The sequence below is a fragment of the Balaenoptera borealis genome (genome assembly GCF_965194805.1).
Source record: "Balaenoptera borealis genome assembly, chromosome: 13".
Classification (NCBI taxonomy): domain Eukaryota; kingdom Metazoa; phylum Chordata; class Mammalia; order Artiodactyla; family Balaenopteridae; genus Balaenoptera; species Balaenoptera borealis.
Genome location: NC_138870.1, coordinates 23,646,292 through 23,665,465, shown reverse-complemented (window position 1 = coordinate 23,665,465; position 19,174 = coordinate 23,646,292). Strand labels below are relative to the sequence as shown.

Here is a 19,174-nt window from a genome sequence, read left to right as displayed (position 1 = left end):
GTGTGAATTATTAGGAAACAGAGAAGCTCTGTTTCCATTGTAATTGTCAGGTATAAGGATAATTTGTGCTTGGAGCTTCTGAGCATCAGTATGGAGAAGAAGGTCCACTGGAGGATAACACCCGCTTACAGGAAAGCAAAGCTGAGAGTTGGAAAGAGGGAGAGGCAGGGAAGGAGGAGGAGTCAAGTCAGGGAGACAGACAGTGCTAATGACATCGGATGTGACATGAGCAGCAGGAAACCTTTAATGGATTAAGCCACTGACGCTTCAGAGTTGTGACAGCAGTTAGCACACCCTGATGAACACACCCCAAAATGTATAAAGTAATATATACCTCCCTTCCCAGTGGTCTTAGAACACTGGATCTTCTACCCATTCTGTGTTTCCACTTTAGATGATAGTTAAGGACACACTTTTTGGAGGAAGTTTAAAATGTTAAATAAAAACTCCAAACTAGTAATTATTATAAAATATAGTTTAATTTCACTCTTCATTATTTACCACAAAATTTTAAAAATACCAACATACAGACAAGAGCAAGTGAAACGGAAAAGAGCTTAAAAATTGTATAAAAGACAAACCTAAACTCAAGACTATGAGCAGTGACACACACACTAAACACTCCCAAATGAGTTCAGAAAGCATATTCTAGGTTGGATGGGTTTCCTTTCTAAAGTCAGCTTTTACTGGAGCCACACCTGGAGAGGTCTCTAAACCAAAATTCTTATTTTATGTGGAAGGGATCTTCCCAGACTTCTCTTAAAAAGCATTTCTTACAAAACAGGGTCAGACTTATTCTAGGCACAAAAGTCATAAATGCCTGTCCTAGGGCCCATGGAACTTGGAAAAATTAATCTAATGAAAGCAAAGCCCCATAGGAATGGGAAAGTGACACCTAGTGGCCACGCAGCAGGTTTTCTTTATGGCTTCTGATCATTGTAGACGTCAGGGCTGCTGTGCCCACAATACTATGCTTGGCAAATCTGAATCTCTAATTCCAGAGCCCAACAATGACCTACTTGAGTGGTGGATTCCTCTTTACAGCAGGATCTGAAACTGGACCCACTAACATGGTCTGATACCTAGAGAGTTGCTATTTTATATACCTGTGTCCTAGACTCTATGGAGATTTGTCAAAGATTATGACGACCAATGAATATAGCCTTTTCCCATTATGACACTGTAATTAGATACTTTCCTTTAATTCCATTTATTTACCAAAAGTCTATTCTGTATCTTCTTGTTTGTCTTTGTGCTTATCAATGGATTTCCAAATTTAGTGACTACCATAGGGTGTCAACATATACCTCAAGTTTTGTTTGATTTCAGGCTAATAAAATGTCTAGCATTTTCAAGTTTACTCATTTCAAAAAAGTTTTAAATTTGATACATCGATAGAGGTTCACAGTTATTTGCACTGAATCGAGGATCAATAAATGTCCTTTAAACCATAGCATTTAGAGGTAAATATCATACTTATAACCTTTGGTCTGCTTAAATAATATCCACTTAATAAAATGTTCTAGAGCAGGGCCATAGAATGGAAATATAATGTGTGCCACATGTGTAATTTTAAACGTTCTAGTAGCCACATTAGGACGGTAAGAAAATAAAATTAACTTTAATGTTTAATTTGGTATATCCAAAATATTATTTGAACTGTAATCAATATAAAACTGTTAATGTGATATTTTATATTCCCTTTTTTCATACTAAGCCTTTGAAATCTGGTATGCACTTTACATTCATAGCACATCTCAATATGTATTAGCCATGTTTCAAGTACTCAGTAGCCACATGTGGCCGTGGCTATCATACTAGACAGCATATGTCTAGCATCAGGCTAATGCTCGAGTCCTGTGGGTCAGAATCACAGAATTAGAACTGGAAGTAAATGGAGAGATCAAACCTCTTTTTACAAATAAGGAAACTGAGGTACAGAGAGTTTAAATGACTTGCTTGAGGTCACACAGATAAACTGTTGAGCGGGCTCTCCTGATTCCAGCATGCCTCCCACTCCACTACATCATTGTAGGTAATTCTTAGAATTAAAAAAAAATAGAGTATTCTTTTTAGGATGTTTTCATTAAACTTGTAGATATTTTTCACCAAAACATAAGAAATTAATTGGTAGGAGAAAAAAGTAATATAGTATAAAGCATAAAAATATGTCACTCCCAGTAGCAATCAAATATAAATAGAATGCATTTTGAAGAAAGCACTGAACTTTGAGCTACAGTACCATACAATGCATGGACTGGATCCTGGGTCCAGGGCAAAAGATAAATATCAGAGTGGGCTACTAAAGGATCAAAGCCTTCAATTGGCCTTTCCATCCATAAGTCTATGGGATAACCTCTCCTCTTGCAAAGAGAGAGAATTGTTACTGTGCAAGCAGCAATGGCCAGCCTCTAGAAAGTCTGCCTCTCAGATCCCTGCATCACGAAGTTCTGCCCCACCTGCCTTGGAGGTCGTGCAGCCACAGTGACCTATCCTGCTACCACTAGCTTAGGCTGACTCTGCAGGTCTAGCCCGACCTGCAATGGTCCAGATCCCTAAAGTGTCACATTTATAGGCAGGCCTCTCTGACTTAGAGAACAGATGTGATCCTTCACGCTTCTTCAGACTTAACTGTCATGCTTAGGCCACTACAAACCAATATATCCCCCATCTTGTGAGGGTTTTTTTGGCTTATTCTAAACCTAGATGTCTCCCAAGTCCTCAAATGCCAGAACCAGGAATGGTGCTGACCCTCTGGCATTGCTGGAACATTGCATCGGCTCAAGACAATAGGCCAATACATCCTTGCCCACACAGCCATTGCAAATGTCAAACGTGAAGGAACATTTGATTTTGGTTGTTGCCTGTTGCTATGTTTGCCATTAACGTGTCTGAAAGTTCTAATCTAATACTTACAGCTTACGGAAATATGCGAGGTCAAAAGAATGCTTTGTTTTTGTGGGGCTCTGAGGGAAATCTGCTGGAGATGTACAGCACCACATAGAAAAGGAAAACTGGATTTGGTCCCTACATCTGAGCCTCAAGAGTCTCCCCATTAGTTTCCCAGACTATCATTACTTTCCCTTGTGGGAGACAAAAGAGAATATATGGGAACACACGTAGTAAACTAGAAAGAGCTATTAAAACCATAGGTATTATGGAAGTATGATCTTCAAAAAGATAGCTATACATACAGTATTGTATTTTTGGGTTTTTTTTTTTTTTGGCCGCGCTGCACTGCTTGCGGGATCTTAGCTCCCCGACCAGGGATCAAACCCATGTCCCCTGCAGTGGAAGTGTGGAGTCCTAACCACTGGACTGCCAGGGAAGTCCCTACATACAGTATTTTAAATATCCTTAATTCTTGCCCTCAATTTGAGCTACCTCTGAATTAATTACTGGTTTAAAAAATGCTCTCGATTTTTAATTATAGCTAGAAAATTGGTTTTTAAATTCTTTCTCGTTGCCTCATGGTTTGAAAAACACACTTATAATTATCTTTGGTTACAGGCAATAGTAACTGTAATTGCCTAATAATTTAAAAAGCCAACAACTGTTCCTAGGTCAGTTAACTAATCATTTAACCAGTGAGACTACTGCTTTCTCAAATGTGCATAAAGAAACTGGTTTATACACATTAAACATTAAAAGACATATGAACTTTTGTGACATTACACAAGGTGTTGGCTCTGCCTGGGCCTGTTTCTTCCTCTAAGACTAATGCTAAGGGTTGCTAAAAACCTTTTCAGCATCAAAACCCTGTTCTATCATCTGTAATAAGAATCTTGAGTGGTTATATTAAGACTAATCTTATAGGCAAAGGTTAACCACCACCAAGTTGTAGGGCCCAAGATCTTTCCTTTTCTGTAAGGAAAGCTGAAACTCTCTCAGCTTTTTTTTTTTTCTTTTCTGAGTTTTAAATAAGAAATCATCGCACTTAAAATCCATCTCAAAGTGCTCAGCTGAGCATAACTATCGTGGCTCTGTGCTTGCCCAAGTCTACAAAGACTGAATACAGTATTCATTGTGATTACCACTACAAATTGCACTGTCCCTTTAAATGTTCAAGTACTCATCATTTTCTTAAAGTGGATAAGCCCTATCCTCAATTAAGGAAATACACAAGGAATGGAAATGTTCCAGATTACACAAATCTTCTATTATAAATCAGTTATAAATCAAGCTCAGATACAAGGAAGATGTCAACACATTGAGTTCCCCAAACTCAAAACAACTGCATCAAAAAATAAAAACAAAACCAAAACAAGATACATGTGGTATCCTTGGTTAGAAAGACTTTAGCAAAAATATAGCAACTAGTGGGTTTTAAGCTATGTCAATGACTAAAGCGGTCTATAGAAAATTTTGAGAATTTGAAGGGAAACATCACATTTCCCTATACCCCTGTGAAAGTCAGGAGCAAATCTATAAAAACTGGTCAACCACGAATAGGAATAAAAGATAAAAACAGTATCAGTACAGTACAGAAGAATATATAGTCTTTTGTAAGCGGAATGCTTCAAAACGTTTCTCATGTTGAGTTAAAAATCAAATGCTAGAGTGTCCAGTGGATGTCACTGAAGTCCCCAGGGTCTCCCAGTCCCCCCTCTGCTTCTAAGTAATTCATGAAGGCAGCCATGGCTGTGTCGTCATTGTCACAGAGGGCATCAAAATCCAGCTGGGCACCTTCTCCTATTGAATTAAAATACAGGCTTATGTAAGTACATTTGGAGGTTAAAAAATGAGTTATCATCAAAAATGGCAAAGGAAGGCTAGGATACCATACAATGTATTACTGAAGGCAAAGTATACGTCTTAAATTGCAGAAGCCTGATACATTTTAAATGGGTCGCCTATTTTTATAACAATCCGCTGTCAGATAAATTGAGCTTCACTCATTTGATGCACATAAGTGAGTTAGTCTACGAGCTTTCTAATAGAAAATAAAAGCTAAGAGGTACAGACTCCCAGACGGTTGGAAGCTAGGGGTTGGGGTTTATTCATGTGTGTATATAGAGCCTTGAAGAAGAAATTTAACTTTAATCTGCCTTGTGAAAATACTCTGCTTGTTTAACCCCCAAATGAGAAGGCTGAGACAAAAGCATCTTCCCCATTTGAAAGACTCTTATAAAAGTGGGGGGGTCCCCAGATTTTTGATTGAGAAAGGAAATAAGGAGGAACCATGGAAATGAGATTTAAATCAGAGATAAGGAAGAGGTTCTAGAAATTCAGGGTTAAAACACAGCTGCAGATTAATCGAAGTTTTCTAGGTATCTTTCAAAGTACAATAGAACTTGAGATGATTAACATGTGGCTCTGTGTGAAGCTGATGTCCAGGTTCCTTCAAGTCCTTTGATTCTCTTTAACATACATTTTCAGGAGATCAGAGTCAGTTATGGGGGGGTATAAAATTGTGTCATTTCAGTTTTCTTCATTTGGACTTTGCATAAACATAGTTAAAATGAATAATTACATCTTAAACATTTTATGATTGGTATCTTTAAAAATTCTTTTTCTTGAGAATGGACATTTTCCCCTAAATACAAGAGCTTTTGTTTTATTGAAATTGTGTGTTTTAATAATACCCATAACTGATTCAGTGGATAATCAAATTTTCAATGACAGGTCCATTAAGTAGCATACACTTAAAAACTAACAGCATGATTACTGTATTTATGATTTTGAATGAAAAACTCTTAGTTATTTTTATTGAAGTATAAAAAATATGTTACAATGTGTTAGTTTCTGGTATACAGCAAAGTGATTCAGTTTTATACATATATATTTTATATGTATAAAACTGAATCATTATATATAAAATATATATGTATTCTTTTTCAGATTCTTTTCCATTATAGTTTATTACAATATATTGAATATAGTTCCCTGTGCTATACAGTAGGACCTTGTTGTTCATCTATTATATATATAGTAGTTTGTATCTGCTAATCCCAAACGCCTAATTTATCCCTCCCCGCCTTTTCCCCTTTGGTAACCATACGTTTGTTTTCCATGTCTGTGAGTCTATCTATCTCTGTTTTGTAAATAAGTTCATTTGTATCATTTTTTTAGATTCCACATATAAGTCATATGATATTTGCCTTTCTCTGTCTGACTTACTTTAGTCAGTATGATAATCTCTAGGTCCATCCATGTTGCTGCAAATGGCATTATTTCATTCTTTTTTATGGCTGAGTAATATTCCATTGTGTACATAAACCACATCTTCTTTATCCATTCATCTGTCAGTGGACATTTAGGTTGCTTCTATGTCTTGGCTATTGTAAATAGTGCTGCTATGCACATTGGGGTGCAAGTATCTTTCTGAATTAGTCTTCTCCAAATATATGTCCAGGAGTGGGATTGCTGGATCATATGGTAGCTCTATTTTTAGTGTGTTAAGGAACCTCCGTACTGTTTGCCATAGTGGCTGCACCAACTTACATTCCCACCAACAGTGTAGGAGGGTTCCCTTTTCTCCCCACCCTCTCCTGCGTTTATTATTTGTAGACTTTTTGATGATGACCATTCTGACCAGGGTGAGGTGATACCTCATTGTAGTTTTGGGAAAAATCTTAAAGTTGTTTGCATCTCTAGCAATTTCCTAAGCCTGAAAATAGAGTGATTAAGAAAGAGTTTTTGGAAAACCAAAATGGCAGGCAGTTGCCAAAGAAAACTTACCAAGGAGTGGTTCGTGACTCTGGGGAGTAGCAGCGCTTTGGTTTTGCTTTGTCGCCTGTGGCTCCCCTATTTCAGAAGGACTTAGTGTAGTCAGTTCCTTATCTGACATCTGTAAAGAGAGAATAATAAATAGAAAGTTTCCTATTTGAATGAAATAAAGACCTCTTAGCAGTTTTCAGATGCGGGCATTCTGGCCATGCCACCACTGCCATCAACAACGTGGCAGCTCACACTTCGTATTCTGTGCTAAGTACTCCACAAGCATCATCTCGTTTCAGGTTACACATGTCACGAGGTCAGGCATCTGAGGCCTAAAGAGTCTAATATCTTGCCCAAAGTGTGGGAGCCATGATTCTAACCCAAGTCTACCTGACTTCAAAGCCCCCGCATTATTCATAACCGTAACTGAATTACATACATAAGGAAAAGTTTTCGATTAAAAATGAAAAGCTATTTCAGTTTTTTAAAAATGATGATAAAACAGTATCTCATATGAAACTACAACGGGAAATACTGCTTTGGAGTAGGGAATGGATTAAACCAGAGACTTTTACCAAAATGTTATCATACTGTTAAATAGTCACAGGCCAAACAATCTAATGTTCATGTAGCTCATCAAAAGAAGAAATCATTTACCTATATTGTCTTACTTAGTTGATGAACTTTGCCATAGAATGCCTACATAACGTACACTACTTGGAGATTCTTGTGTGTTACAAGGACTTAAATCCCTGTTTCTGGCATATTGTCTGGCACAAAATGGGTACCCAATAAACATTTGCTAAATGTATGAGTAAAACTGGCAAATACTAGATCAAAAGCCTATATTAATATAAAAAGATATTTTCAAGTTCCCTTTTGTCCCTGGTCAGATTTAATTTCTCTTTTCTCCTATATTCTTATACCACTTATATACCTACTTTAGAGCCTTTTGTTGTCTGGGATACATCAGAATTGTATATGGGTCTTCCACATTTTCAGCACTATGTTCAGTCATTTTTGTATATGCAACAATGCACTTCAAATAGCTAGTATTTGTTCAATTGAATTAAATAGTAGGTAGTACTTAATTTGTAGCTTATATTATTTAAACATCTTTCCAGACCCTAAGGAGTATATTTAATCTGCGGAATCGAATCTATTAAAATAACAATAATAGCTACAATTTATTGAGCACGCGTTGTGTCCCAGGCACTGTGAAGTTTTTGTTTCTTTGTGTATTAAATCATTTAATTCACACACCACTCCAAGAGACTGGTGCTATTATTAATCCCTTTTTTACAAATGAGGAAGTTGAGGTGCAGAGTTTAAATAACATGCAGGAGGTTACCCAGTAGTAAGTGTCTGAATCACAACTTGGACCCAGATAGTATGGTCCCAAGCGACTTCAATCTTAATAACCACTATTCTACATTGCCTCTTAAAAACTCTGAGCTAAGTAGAAAGGGTTCATTCTTTACAGGATGGCCTCTTTTCTCAAAAGAAATAATCAACAAGGAGCAATGTTATTGTTCATTTATTTCACGAATATTATCACTTACAATGGTACTTACATTCCTGCAGTTTATAGTGTGAGTATCTTTCAATAAATCTGTTGGACTTGAATCATCAAGGGATGAAGAAGACTGTAACCTTCAAAAAGTGACACATAAAACATTTTATGTGTCTGTTTATATATATTTTAGAAAATTTTCTCCTCTGAATACATAATCTATTGATAAAAATACAGGGAGGAACATAAGACTGACTATCACGACAGTTTTCATAATCAGACTGACTTGTTCAGTGCCAGACTTATTTTTGACTATGGAGTGCTGAAAACACTATAGTAAATAGAAACAAACTCTGAGGTGAAAGCTCTTAAGTAAATCATGTTACCTGTCTTAATACAGCACGTGGCAAAGTAATGGAATAACAACATGGTTCAAAATAGGCATTCAGTTCCTTATCAGGATACTGAAAAGCAGAACTAAGAATAAAGAAAGATTTCCTAATATCCTGCAACCTTTTTTTTAAAGTGGAAAATGCATCATATTTTTAATATAATAGGTCATCCCCAGGTCCAAAATCAATGAAACACATGAAGACAAAAACATAATCATATGCTTTGATCATAAACCTCTTCAAGACTTAATATGTAAAACTGACAGTGTCATATAATACATTACTAAATGCTCAATTATGTGAAACATAATGGCATAAACATAACTTTATGTCCTTTTTTATTCCCAAGAAGGCAACTGACAAGAAAGTATAGAGGGAGAAATTAAAACAGAAGAATGAAATGAATTAGGTAGGAAACACAGATGAAAAGATCAGTGACATGTCTTAGAGATTTTTCACAATGTAATGTATATAGCTTGGCTGGCTTCCCATCTGTGGTTCATGGTTTAAAATCACCATCTGCTCAATTAGCCTTTGTTTAAAGATGAAAACTATCTGCCTCCACATGCACATCACTACCAGATTAATCTTCTGAAATACGGCTTTCTTCGTATTAGTCACTGGGCAGAAACTTGCTATTTAAGTCCCTCCACTACTTGACTTCACCTTAGTTAAAAGTCCCTTTAACCAAGTTAAAACTCAGTTGCTCAGCAACCTGACTCTTCTCTCAGTGAACCTCCTTGATGTTTGCTGAAACCACCATGCTTTCTCCCGCTCACCTCCATACATTGGCTGAGGTGCCTCCATATATAAATGCTCTCCCCACTGCGTCCTGCAGCTGCACCCAGCTAGCAACTTTGGCTCAATTTCCACTTTCCTTACGAAGCCCTTCCAGCATATACAGTCAAATGATTTTCAACAAGGGTGCCAACACCATTCAGTTGGCGAAGGGACAGTCTTTTCAGTAAATGCTGTGAGAAAACTGAATATCCACATGCAAAGGAAGTTGGATTCTAACCCTACTCAGGGTAGTGTTTTGGTCGAACTTTGTCCTACTTAGTACAAGTATTTACAATTCACTCCAGAAATACAGTTTAAGCTTTTATTATGGAAAACTTAGATATAAAAATAGACAATATAATGAAATCTCATATACCCACCAAACAGCTTCAATAATTATTCTTTCCTAATCTTGTTAAATGTACTTAACCTGAACTCATACTTCCCCTCTCCTCCCAGACATTTCACCATTTAATCTGTAAATACTTCTCACTGCAGAAATACTGATTTAATTGATTATGGGGTGCTGTCCATGATATAACTGTTCTCTGTGGGTATTACACATATCTCTTAAAAAAAATTGAATTCCAAAACATTGCCTTTCTAAAATCCAGAAAAATTCTGAGTTCAAAACCTATCTGGTCTAAAGGGTTTTAGATGAGCAATTATGGGCCTGTATATACACATATTCACATACATCCACACATATCTTTCTTTTTTCTTATACAAGTGAGTTATTATACATGCTATTCTTTTGTTCTATTCCTGTGCTTTTTTCTATTAACAGATAAAGCTCTTGCCATATTAGCATAAACAGAGCTACCTAATATTTAACTGTTGCAGAGTATGCCATTGTATGGATATACCATAATAAGTTATGGTTATGGTAAAGATTTAAATATTTAAATCACTACTTAAACAGTGCAGCAAGAAACAGTCTTGTTCATGGGTCTCTGTGCAGTTGTGTAAGAATATTTGTTCCTGGGGTAGAGTTGCTGAGTCTAAGATCATATACACTTATATTTTTGATGGGTGTAGTCAAATTGTGCTTCAAAGAGCTTGCACTAGTTTATATTCCCATGGACAGTTTAAGAGGGATTGTTTCCTCAGACTCTCGCTAGTACTACCAAACTTTCAAATCTCTGACAATCTCCTAAATGAAAAAAGGTATGTCATTATTGTTTAATTTTGTATATATATAATTTTAACTGTGAGTGGGGTTGAGCAATTTTTAAAGTTTCTTGACCATTTGCACTTTTATTTTCTATTTATGTCCACTCTCTAAATTTTTTGTTATTGAGTTATTTAAATAACTCCTTTAATAACTTTATTCTTTATTCTACACAAAAAGTTTAATATATATAAAATTATACAAAGTTTAATATAAAATTCAATAACTTTATACTTTATACTACAAATCTCTTCATGTATTAAGATAATCAGTACATTTTATCATATGAAGTACATTTTCTGTGTATAATTTGTCTTTTAACCTTGCTAATTATAATGGTTATAGTTATGTTTAAGTTTTGAGTTTTTATACAGTTAAATTTATCCATTTTTTTCTTAATAAATTCTGGATTTTGTGTGATGTTTAGAAAAGACTTTCCAAACTATGTTGCTACTGTAAAGGTGATATTCTCTTCCATTATATTATTGAACTGGTTATTGTTTGCATATAGGAAACCTATTGATTTTTTAATATTGGTTTTGTAAATATGATGATAATTTTACTTGTGAAAGTATTTGCAGCAATAAAACATTACCTTTGTAAGTCCAGAAGTTCACTTGCAATATCTGTTCCGATACTACCAGCACCAAGTACCATTCCCGTAGACATTCCAGGCACACTAATGCAAGACTGTCTAGAGGATCCTAAATAATAACAGAAGGAAAGATTCAATAGAGGGCTTTAAAAAATATATAACTTTGGTCAATATCTTTCTTTCAATTCAAATATATTTCCTATTTCCCTCTTTAAAAGTAATAAACCAGCTGCATCCTAAAATGTTAGAAATATTCATGCTTACATTACAAACATAACTCATGATGGTTTAAGATGCTTATGCAGAGTGATGTGAGTCAAATATGTGGAAAGTCATTGAGGGTTCAATCATGACCTGTAACCTTTGAGTACATATAGTTCCTTCCCACTTTAACCTCCACACTAAAGCCACAGCAATACCACTTTTTTTCTTTTATTGAAGTATAGTTGATTTATGATATTGTTAGTTTCATGTGTACAGCAAAATGATTCAGTTATATATATGTATGTATAGATATTCTTTTTCAGATTCTCTTCCATTATAGGTTATTACAAGATATTGAATATAGTTCCCTGTGCTATATGGGAAATCCTTGTTGTTTATTTTATACATAGTAGTGTATATCTGTTAATCCCATATTCCTAATTTATCCCTCTCTCCCCTGTTTCCCCTTTGGTAACCATAAGTTTGTTTTCTACGTCTGTGAGTCTGTTTCTGTTTTGTAAATAAGTTCATTTGTATTACTTTTTCAGATTCCACACGTAAGCGATATCACACAATATTTGCCTTTCTCTGAAGTGACTTACTTCACTTAGTATAATCATCTCTATGTCTATCCATGTTTCTGCAAATTGCAATATTTCTTCTTTTTTATGGCTGAATACTACTTTATTTTAAATATTTCCTAATATTTTAATTTTTCTTTACACAAATAATATATTAAAATATTCCTGTGGTAAAGAACTAAGATAACGCCCCCTTAGTGCTTTTCATTAATTTGACCAACAGATATTTGAGTGCCTTAATGTATAAGGAACTATGCCAGCTGCTGGGGATGATAATGAGTAAAACACCATTCCTACTCTTGAAGAACTCACAGGCTAGCGGTGAGCCAGTTGAGTGAACGAATAATTGCAATACAATGTAAGATTATAACAGAAGTGTGACCAAAGTACTGTGGGAATTCTGAGGAGGATAACTCAACCCACTGAAATCTTTCTGATTTCATCCTGAAATTTTTCCCTCTCCAAGACAGAAAAAGATGGTAACTTAATAATAACAGTCTTAGTAATAAGTCTCCATCACCTAAAACTAAGCTTACCTTCTGATGATTGAGAGCTGCAAGGAAGCAATGATGTTTCTCCAGTATCACTATGTCCCCTAGAATTAAGAAACACCATAGGTGATTTTTTTTTTAAGGTGAAGGAAAATGTTAAAGCAACTACATTAAGCTCTGTGTATTTGAATTATCAGTTCTTGACCTATTTGTGTTTTATATACATATTGTTAATGTCACCACCAGAGACGGAGGTATTGATGTGCTAAGTACCAGGGCTTTTGCCAGATGTCACATTACCCTGTAATGTACATGTTTCCAAAGATACAAACTCTCAGCTCATATTCTAATGATAAGGAGACAAGAATTATTGGGATGAATAATAGAATTATTGGGATGGGTAATTAGTACCTGCTGGAGGTACTAAGAATTGGGGGGCTCTTTTTTTAAACTAAATATTGTACATAAGGAAATAGAATTGGTTTGATAAAACCTTATAGCAATTTTAAAGAGAAACATAGAAAAATAATACTTAGAACAAGGCCATGCTAGCATATTGAGCAAATCAGGAAAAGCTGGCTCTTCCTTCAGGCTGACACAGCCATAGACCAGGGCTTGGAAGGCAGTGAACAGGCTGGATTTCTGCTTATCCCTCAGCCAAGTACTCCTACACAAGCATATGCGCTCCCAAGGCTCAGAAGATGGACATGCAAAAATGATGTGGAGGGCAAAACAGTTTCTTACCATTTTAAACAGTTTAAAGCCACATCCACATAGTTTTTTGGAAGGACAAAGCAAGGCCATGAAGGGTACGAAACAATTGCCTGAATAAATGCATTTACTGTCACATTTTATACTAAGCCAAAAGGAATTTTTTATAAAAGAGCAAACTTTTAGCTTAATTCTGATAACTAACGCCAATGAACAGTGAATGAATTACTCAAAATATATACTCAAGTTCCAAAGCCAGAGGATCACAAAGGGTTTTTTTTTAAATTGAAGTATAGTTGATTTACAATGGTTCAGGGGTACAGCAAAGTGATTAATATACATATACATATATATATACACACATATTCTTTTTCAGTTTCTTTTCCACTATAGGTTATTACAAGATATTGAATATAGTTCTCTGTGCTATATAGTAGGTCCTTGTTGCTTATCTATTTTATATATAATACTGCATATCTGTTAAGCCCCAATTCTCGATTTATACCCCCCTTCCTCTTTGGCAACCATAAGTTTGTTTTCTATGTGAGCCTATTTCTGTTGTGTAAATAAATTCACTTGTATCATTCTTTAGATTCTACATATAAGTGATATCATATGATATTTGTCTTTCTCTGTCTGACTTACTCCACTTAGTAGGATAATCTCTAGGTCCATCTATGTTGCTGCAAATGGCATTATACTCAAGTTATAAAGCCAGAGGATCAAACAGTTTTAATGATTTAGCAAGATGAAAAGAGGGAAGCAAAGATACTCATTTGAAATCAATATAAAGGTCTTAACAACATAAAAAATTACTTACAAAACTAAAGTGTTGACAGACACAATATATTCCAGTTCTTTGGTCCAAGGATTTGTGAAACTAAACCACTGGCTTTTTAAAGTTACGAAAGAGCCATCTTTTGCTCTGAATTTGTATGAATCTGTAAATATTTTCTCTTTACTCTGCAGAACTTAACAAGAAAAGATAATAATCAGCATAACAGTCTACCACTATATAAATCAATCCCTTAAGGATTAATTCAAGGTTCAGATTTCACAGGAATGAAAAATTAAGAGTTGAAGTTGTAATTAAAAAGTACCAAAAGACGATCCCACTCAATGCATACCTGCTTTGTGCTTGTCAGTCAAATTACTATGGTCATCTTGATGAAAATATTCATAACAAGAAGTTCCCAAAAGTTCCTGAGGCAGATATCCTAAAATTGCTGTTGCCCTGGTTTTAAAATTAAAAATAAAGTTCAGAATTGGTGAATGTATCCCCTTGAGAATACTGTTGGTCCATACATGGTCAGGATAGTAGAGAAGTAGACCGGGGGGATGAGTAACCCATTTGCTTCACTGGGCTCCTTTGGTTGCCCTAGACCCAGATTAGAGCTGCAAAGCAGAATGGACACCCAGGCACCAGGCTACTCCAGAGGCCACCTACCCAATCCAGGGTATGCTATTCCTACCATTCACCAATAAAATTGTGGCCATAGACCATGCCCAGTTTCTGCACCATTGGCTAAGAAATATTTCAAGTTTACAATTTGGCTTGAACAAATTTACTGATATATCCATATCCTTATTTCATTTAAACTTTATTTCCTGTTCTAAAGCCTTAAAAAAATTCCAGCCATGCTACTAAGCCACATCTTTAGTAGCCTTAAATATCTCATTGAACTCTAATCATTATGGCACATAAATGTTTACCTTTGATCAACATAGACAAATTGTCCATTCACTGCAAAACGGGTAATAAATTCAGTTGGTTTCACTTTAATCTCTCCACTGTTCTGTGGGACAATATATGGATGTAATCTTCCAATGGCAACAAGGCAGGTAAAATTACTACTGTCTTTCTTATTGTCCGTTTCTTCTTCCATTCCAACTATATTTGGAGGCCAGCTTCTCAAGTAACCAGTGCAGTGGATAGTACAGAATTTTCTATGATCTAATTCACAGGTTTAAAAAAAAAAAAGCATTTGTCAACTATATCACAATAAAACTAAAAAAACAAGATAAAAATTGAAAAAGCTTTTGAACCATTATGAATTCTTAAATTTGTTACACTGACATTTATAATAGTTATAATTGTGCTATGAAATAGTCTTTAAATATGCTAAATATGAAAAGGGAATAGGATTGCATTAAAAAGAAATCATCAGTCATGTTTACTTAACAACTTCATTCCTAATGGGTTATTTTTCTCAAGAACTAAACTATACGTACTACATCAAAATGATTGCTTTAATTTTGGTTTAAATAGGTCTATAGTTATTTTGTTATTTCCAAGTTAATTTTTTAAATTACAGTCTTTATGTGTTAGAAGAAGTTAAACTTCATGTTCCCTTGCTCTCAGCTACAGAAGTATTGTTTTCAGCTTATTTAAATTTTGGTATATTATAATTTATATTCATAAATTTAAAGGATACATGGATATATTCATAAATTTCTTATGTAAGCACTTATAATGGCTAATAGATACATATGATTATAATAGATTATAGAGACATTTCAGAGAACATTTAGAGAAATTTATAATAAAATGTATAAAACTAAAATTTGACTCAAATTTTACTTTTCAAAAAAATCTTAAGCAATTAACTCATAAGAAAAAGCTCATCAAACAGATCCAACCAGAAAAATAAAAAATTGAAAATAATCCATATATTCAAATAACAGGAAATGCTTAAGAAAACAATGACAGTATAAAAGATAGGCAGTATACAGATTATGGCAATCTACAAAAAAGTAACTTAAAGGTTAAAAAGGGGGTGGGAAAGATGATAAAAATTACTTCAAGCAGTTGTTTGTGATAAGATTTAGAAAAGACCAGAACAGTCATTGTTTTAAGTCAGCACCTTCTGCTAAGACTGTTATTACAAATCTTTAAAAAAAAAAATTTTTTTTAATGGATGATATGGGCTGTCTTATAAGATAGCAACTAATAGTAATAGCAAAGGTGTAAAGAACACTTTATGTGCCATGCTCTGTTTTAAGTTCTCTAAATGAATAATTCATTTATTCTTCTTAGTAGTCCTATGAGAGGTTCTAATATCATCCCCATTATCTCAGGAAACTGAGAGTTACTGCCAGGGTCACAGCAGGGAAGGGTGGAGCTGAGGGTTTACATCCAGACAGGCTGGCTCCAGAACTCCCTCTGTGAACTGCTACTGTGGTGCTATTTGATGGTAGTGAGTGCCTGTCATAGAAGGTGTTCAAACAGGAGTTGCCTGAGTGATGGAGGGGGAGGAATACAAAAAGGTGTTCCAGTCAGAGGGAACAGCCAGTGCAAACACAGTCAAGAGCGAGCAGTCAGAAGCGGCTGAAGCATAGTACGTGATGGGGAAGTGGCAGAATAAAGCAGGGAACATAGTTTAGCTCTTGTAAGCCCCGCATAGAACCTTGCATTCAACACCCAACAGACATCATCCCCTCCACGGCCCACAGACGGCTTAAATTACATGTTGTTATCTCTTCCAACCCCAAACCAAACCTTTATCACTTATTCCATATCCTGCTTAATGACACCACAATCAACCCAGGTAGTTAAATGAGAAACCTGGGCTCTTGCTTTTTCACCTCACCCAACATCCAAGATATCTTAAAGGAATTAAAAATTGGGATAAGGGTAATACAAGGTTTTCATTCATATTAACAAAATTAGATGGCAGTCAAAAATAAAAAGGCGTACATCTGTGACAACATGGGTGGACCCTGAGTATATTATGCTGAGTGACATACATCAGATGGAGAAAGACAAATACTGTGTGATTTCACTTATATTTAGAATATAAAAAACAAACAAACAAAAAACAAAATAAATGAACAAACCAAACCAAACAAAAACAAACACACAGATACAGAGAACAGAGTGGTTGTCACCAGAGGGGTACGGGAGAAGGAGAGTGGGGGTAGAGGGGAGGGCAAAATGAGTAAAGGGGAATCAACCATATGGTGGTGGATGGAAACTAAACTTTTGGTGGTGAGCATACTACAGGGTATACAGAAGTAGAAATATAATGTTGTACACATGAAACTTATATAATGTTATAAACAAAAGTTACTTCAATAAAAAAATAAATTAACTTTAAAAAAGGCTTATAAACTGAGTTTGGCATTTCTGATGATGCTTGCAAATTTACAAATGATACTGACTAAAAATATTCTACTCAACGGAAAATATAGACTGAAAAATGTTTTACATTTATATATGGAATCTCATCACACAGAACTTAGCCTCTTTAATTCTTCTCTAACAACAGGGTTACTAACAATTTCCAACTCAATCTGTCCCTCAATTCTCACCTTGAACATTTACTCAGTTGGCAAATTTCTAGCTGGGATTGTGTAATTCCATCCACTGATGGAATTTGACCCATTTAATCAATTATTTAAAGTTTAAAAAAATCCTATTAAAAAATCCTCCTGGGGATTGCTTCAAGATGGCAGAGTAGAAGGACGTGCTCTCACTCCCTCTTGTGAGAACACCAGAATCACAACTAACTGCTGAACGATCATCGACAGGAAGACACTGGAACTCAACAAAAAAGATACCCCACACCCAAAGACAAAGGAGAAGCCACAGTGAGATGGTAGGAGGGGAGCAATCACAATAAAATCAAATCCCATAACTGCTGGGTGGGTGACTCACAAGCAGGAGAACACTTATACCACAGAAGTCCACCCACTGGAGTGAAGGTTCTGAGCCCCACATCAGGCTCCCCAACCTGGGGGTCCGGCAACAGGAGGAGGAATTCCTAGAGAATCAGACTTTGAAGGCTAGCGGGATTTGATGGCAGGACTTCAACAGGACTGGGGGAAACAGAGACTCCACTCTTGGAGGGCACACACAAAGTAGTGTGTGCGTCGGGACCCAGGGGAAGGAGCAGTGACCCGAGAGGAGGCTGAACCAGACCTACCTGCTAGTATTGGAGGGTCTCCTGCAGAGGCAGGGGGTGGCTCTGTCTCAACGTGAGGACAAGGAGACTGGCAGCAGAAGTTCTGGGAAGTACTCCTTGGCATGAGCCCTCCCAGAGTCTGCCATTAGTCCCACCAAAGAGCCCGGGTAGGCTCCAGTATTCGGTTGCCTCAGGCCAGCCAAACAACCAGCAGGGAGGGAAACTAGCCCCACCCATCAGCAGTCAAGCGGATTAAAGTTTAACTGAGATCTGCCCACCAGAGCAACCGCCAGCTCTACCAACCACCAGTCCCTCCCATCAGGAAACTTGCACAAGCCTCTTAGATAGCCTCATCCACCAGAGGGCAGACGGCAGAAGCAAGAAGAACTACAGTCCTGCAGCCTGTGGAACAAAAACCATATTCACAGAAAGACAGACAAGATGAAAAGGCAGAGGGCTATGTACCACATGAAGGAACAAGATAAAACACCAGAAAAACAACTAAATGAAGTGGAGATAGGTAACCTTCCAGAAAAACAATTCAGAATAATGATAGTGAACATGATCCAGGACCTCGGAAAAAGAATGGAGGCAAAGAGCAAGAAGATGCAAGAAATGTCTAGGGGCTTCCCTGGTGGTGCAGTGGTTAAGAATCCACCTGCCAAGGCAGGGGACACAGGTTCGAGCCCTGGTCCGGGAATATCCCACATGCCGCGGAGCACCTAAGCCTGTGTGCCACAACTACTGAGCCTGCACCCTAGAGCCTGAAGCCACAACTACTGAGCCCACGTGCTGCAACTACTGAAGCCCGCGTGCCTAGAGCCCGTGCTCCACAACAAGAGAAGCCACCACAATGAGAAGCCTGCACGCCGCAATTAAGAATAGCCCAGCTCGATGCAACTAGAGAAAGCCCATGCACAGCAACGAAGACCCAACGCAGCCAAAAATAAATATATAAAATAAATTTGTAATAATAATTAAAAAAAAAAAGAAATGTTTAACAAAGACCTAGAAGAATTAAACAACAAACAAACAGAGATGAACAATACAATAACTGAAATGAAAAATACACTAGAAGGAGTCAATAGCAGAATAACTGAGGCAGAAGAATGGATAAGTGACCTGGAAGACAGAATGGTGGAATTCACTGCTGCCGAACAGAATAAAGAAAA

The 19,174-nt window shown here is 36.3% G+C and overlaps 1 protein-coding gene across 12 annotated transcripts in view; it reads right to left on the bottom strand.

Moving 5' to 3' along the window:
- Positions 1–460: 460 nt before the first annotated feature.
- Positions 461–19,174, bottom strand: part of BMAL2 (basic helix-loop-helix ARNT like 2) — a 98,051-nt gene continuing 79,337 nt past the window's right edge. For 11 of the 12 annotated variants that reach the window (XM_082352175.1, XM_082352171.1, XM_082352168.1 and 8 more), the window contains 8 exons: positions 14,812–15,052; positions 14,226–14,332; positions 13,919–14,069; positions 12,433–12,491; positions 11,112–11,220; positions 8,235–8,313; positions 6,682–6,790; positions 461–4,692 (listed from right to left, as the gene is read on the bottom strand). In XM_082352175.1, coding sequence (XP_082208301.1) covers positions 4,556–4,692; positions 6,682–6,790; positions 8,235–8,313; positions 11,112–11,220; positions 12,433–12,491; positions 13,919–14,069; positions 14,226–14,332; positions 14,812–15,052 — 992 coding nt within the window. In that variant the 3' untranslated portion in view covers positions 461–4,555. The remainder of the gene's footprint in view (positions 4,693–6,681; positions 6,791–8,234; positions 8,314–11,111; positions 11,221–12,432; positions 12,492–13,918; positions 14,070–14,225; positions 14,333–14,811; positions 15,053–19,174) is intronic. The other variant, XR_014233665.1, reaches the window with a different exon arrangement.